Genomic DNA, 4393 nt, shown 5'->3' on the forward strand with positions numbered 1-4393 from the left:
AAAATCCCACCGCAGGGGTCCCCCACAATAGCCAGCAGCAGCGGAGCCCCCCACAATAGCCAGCAACACCCCCCAAAATCCCACCACGGGTCACTCCCCACACAGACAAGTAGGTCGACCACCACAGGGCCTCCCCCCAATAGCGAATAGCGATCGGCAAGTAGCATTTTTCACCCTGAAACCACTGACCTCCATGGCGTCCACAAGCTGTCATGCTGCTTTCCTTTGCCGCCTTGGAGAACACGCCCCCTCCCGATAGGACACGCCCCCGGAAATGACGTCACACCTGGAAGGAGCCCATACACTCTAGCATTTACCGTGTGGGCTGTGTATGATGATGGCGGGCTCCGGGAGGCCGTACACAGGATGTGCAGGGGCGGCGGCATTGCTGGCCGCGGTGTCGGCGCTGTGCTGGGCGCCCGGGCGGTGTGAGGTGACGCAGCAGGAGGACGCAGTGAGGACGGTCACCTCCAGCAACTGGACGGCGGTGCTAGAGGGGCAGTGGATGGTGACGTTGTGAGTATCCTGCCGCCACTGACAGCCGGAGGGTGCGCACTGCTGTCACTCTGCTCGGTGCTGTCATTGTGTGCGCGCCATGGACGTGTCATAGCTGTCCCGCCATTTATAGGGGTCTCACCAGGAGCCCAACTGCAGCCGTACATGCCCCCCAGTAATCAGCGCTTGCAGAGTTTGGCCCCTAGCCCCACATAACGGACACAAGGGCCAGGGCCGGCTCCAGGTTTTTGAGGGCCCCGGGCGAAAGAGTCTCAGTGGGCCCCTTTTAGGCCACATACCATGATTTATGATGCACAGATACAGCAGAGAAATATAGGTATAGTACAATGCCAGATTTCACTTCTTACATGAGTGATAGCAATTGTAAATTCTGCAGTGTATATATACAGGACAGGAGGAGCGGTACTGTGCAGTGTATATATACAGGACAGGAGGAGCGGTACTGTGCAGTGTATATATACAGGACAGGAGGAGCGCTACTGTGCAGTGTATATATACAGGACAGGAGGAGTGGTACTGTGCAGTGTATATATACAGGACAGGAGGAGTGGTACTGTGCAGTGTATATATACAGGACAGGAGGAGTGGTACTGTGCAGTGTATATATACAGGACAGGAGGAGTGGTACTGTGCAGTGTATATATACAGGACAGGAGGAGTGGTACTGTGCAGTGTATATATACAGGACAGGAGGAGCGCTACTGTGCAGTGTATATATACAGGACAGGAGGAGTGGTACTGTGCAGTGTATATATACAGGACAGGAGGAGTGGTACTGTGCAGTGTATATATACAGGACAGGAGGAGAGGTACTGTGCAGTGTATATATACAGGACAGGAGGAGAGGTACTGTGCAGTGTATATATACAGGACAGGAGGAATGGTACTGTGCAGTGTATATATACAGGACAGGAGGAGTGGTACTGTGCAGTGTATATATACAGGACAGGAGGAGTGGTACTGTGCAGTGTATATATACAGGACAGGAGGAGTGGTACTGCGCAGTGTATATATACAGGACAGGAGGAGTGGTACTGTGCAGTGTATATATACAGGACAGGAGGAATGGTACTGTGCAGTGTATATATACAGGACAGGAGGAGTGGTACTGTGCAGTGTATATATACAGGACAGGAGGAGTGGTACTGTGCAGTGTATATATACAGGACAGGAGGAGTGGTACTGCGCAGTGTATATATACAGGACAGGAGGAGTGGTACTGTGCAGTGTATATATACAGGACAGGAGGAATGGTACTGTGCAGTGTATATATACAGGACAGGAGGAGTGGTACTGTGCAGTGTATATATACAGGACAGGAGGAGCGGTACTGTGCAGTGTATATATACAGGACAGGAGGAGCGCTACTGTGCAGTGTATATATACAGGACAGGAGGAGTGGTACTGTGCAGTGTATATATACAGGACAGGAGGAGTGGTACTGTGCAGTGTATATATACAGGACAGGAGGAGCGCTACTGTGCAGTGTATATATACAGGACAGGAGGAGTGGTACTGTGCAGTGTATATATACAGGACAGGAGGAGTGGTACTGTGCAGTGTATATATACAGGACAGGAGGAGAGGTACTGTGCAGTGTATATATACAGGACAGGAGGAGAGGTACTGTGCAGTGTATATATACAGGACAGGAGGAATGGTACTGTGCAGTGTATATATACAGGACAGGAGGAGTGGTACTGTGCAGTGTATATATACAGGACAGGAGGAGTGGTACTGTGCAGTGTATATATACAGGACAGGAGGAGTGGTACTGCGCAGTGTATATATACAGGACAGGAGGAGTGGTACTGTGCAGTGTATATATACAGGACAGGAGGAATGGTACTGTGCAGTGTATATATACAGGACAGGAGGAGTGGTACTGTGCAGTGTATATATACAGGACAGGAGGAGTGGTACTGTGCAGTGTATATATACAGGACAGGAGGAATGGTACTGTGCAGTGTATATATACAGGACAGGAGGAGTGGTACTGTGCAGTGTATATATACAGGACAGGAGGAGTGGTACTGTGCAGTGTATATATACAGGACAGGAGGAATGGTACTGTGCAGTGTATATATACAGGACAGGAGGAGTGGTACTGTGCAGTGTATATATACAGGACAGGAGGAATGGTACTGTGCAGTGTATATATACAGGACAGGAGGAGTGGTACTGTGCAATGTATATATACAGGACAGGAGGAGTGGTACTGTGCAGTGTATATATACAGGACAGGAGGAGTGGTACTGTACAGTGTATATATACAGGACAGGAGGAATGGTACTGTGCAGTGTATATATACAGGACAGGAGGAGTGGTACTGTGCAGTGTATATATACAGGACAGGAGGAGGGGTACTGTGCAGTGTATATATACAGGACAGGAGGAGTGGTACTGTGCAGTGTATATATACAGGACAGGAGGAGTGGTACTGTGCAGTGTATATATACAGGACAGGAGGAGTGGTACTGTGCAGTGTATATATACAGGACAGGAGGAATGGTACTGTGCAGTGTATATATACAGGACAGGAGGAGTGGTACTGTGCAGTGTGTATATACAGGACAGGAGGAGCGGTACTGTGCAGTGTATATATACAGGACAGGAGGAATGGTACTGTGCAGTGTATATATACAGGACAGGAGGAGTGGTACTGTGCAGTGTATATATACAGGACAGGAGGAGCGCTACTGTGCAATGTATATATACAGGACAGGAGGAGTGGTACTGTGCAGTGTATATATACAGTACAGGAGGAGTGGTACTTTGCAGTGTATATATACAGGACAGGAGGAGTGGTACTGTGCAGTGTATATATACAGGACAGGAGGAATGGTACTGTGCAGTGTATATATACAGGACAGGAGGAGTGGTACTGTGCAGTGTATATATACAGGACAGGAGGAGTGGTACTGTGCAGTGTATATATACAGGACAGGAGGAGCGGTACTGTGCAGTGTATATATACAGGACAGGAGGAGGGGTACTGTGCAGTGTATATATACAGGACAGGAGGAGTGGTACTGTGCAGTGTATATATACAGGACAGGAGGAGCGCTACTGTGCAATGTATATATACAGGACAGGAGGAGTGGTACTGTGCAGTGTATATATACAGTACAGGAGGAGTGGTACTGTGCAGTGTATATATACAGGACAGGAGGAGTGGTACTGTGCAGTGTATATATACAGGACAGGAGGAGTGGTACTGTGCAGTGTATATATACAGGACAGGAGGAATGGTACTGTGCAGTGTATATATACAGGACAGGAGGAGTGGTACTGTGCAGTGTATATATACAGGACAGGAGGAGTGGTACTGTGCAGTGTATATATACAGGACAGGAGGAGCGGTACTGTGCAGTGTATATATACAGGACAGGAGGAATGGTACTGTGCAGTGTATATATACAGGACAGGAGGAGCGGTACTGTGCAGTGTATATATACAGGACAGGAGGAGCGCTACTGTGCAATGTATATATACAGGACAGGAGGAGTGGCACTGTGCAGTGTATATATACAGGACAGGAGGAGCGGTACTGTGCAGTGTATATATACAGGACAGGAGGAGGGGTACTGTGCAGTGTATATATACAGGACAGGAGGAGTGGTACTGTGCAGTGTATATATACAGGACAGGAGGAGCGCTACTGTGCAATGTATATATACAGGACAGGAGGAGTGGTACTGTGCAGTGTATATATACAGTACAGGAGGAGTGGTACTGTGCAGTGTATATATACAGGACAGGAGGAGCGGTACTGTGCAGTGTATATATACAGGACAGGAGGAATGGTACTGTGCAGTGTATATATACAGGACAGGAGGAGTGGTACTGTGCAGTGTATATATACAGGACAGGAGGA

At 48.5% G+C, this 4393-nt stretch overlaps 1 protein-coding gene across 3 annotated transcripts in view; it reads left to right on the forward strand.

Moving 5' to 3' along the window:
• The first annotated feature begins 324 nt into the window (after positions 1-324).
• Positions 325-4393, forward strand: part of LOC143804498 (thioredoxin-related transmembrane protein 1-like) — a 133523-nt gene continuing 129454 nt past the window's right edge. The window contains exon 1 of one of the 3 annotated variants that reach the window (XM_077282641.1): positions 325-516. Coding sequence is in view for 1 of the 3 variants with exons in the window: in XM_077282639.1 (XP_077138754.1) it covers positions 332-516 (185 nt within the window). In the remaining 2 variants the exon portion in view is untranslated. The remainder of the gene's footprint in view (positions 517-4393) is intronic. The other 2 variants (XM_077282639.1, XM_077282642.1) reach the window with 2 other exon arrangements.

This window comes from Ranitomeya variabilis, chromosome 2 (assembly GCF_051348905.1).
Source record: "Ranitomeya variabilis isolate aRanVar5 chromosome 2, aRanVar5.hap1, whole genome shotgun sequence".
In the NCBI taxonomy this organism is placed as follows: Eukaryota; Metazoa; Chordata; class Amphibia; order Anura; family Dendrobatidae; genus Ranitomeya; species Ranitomeya variabilis.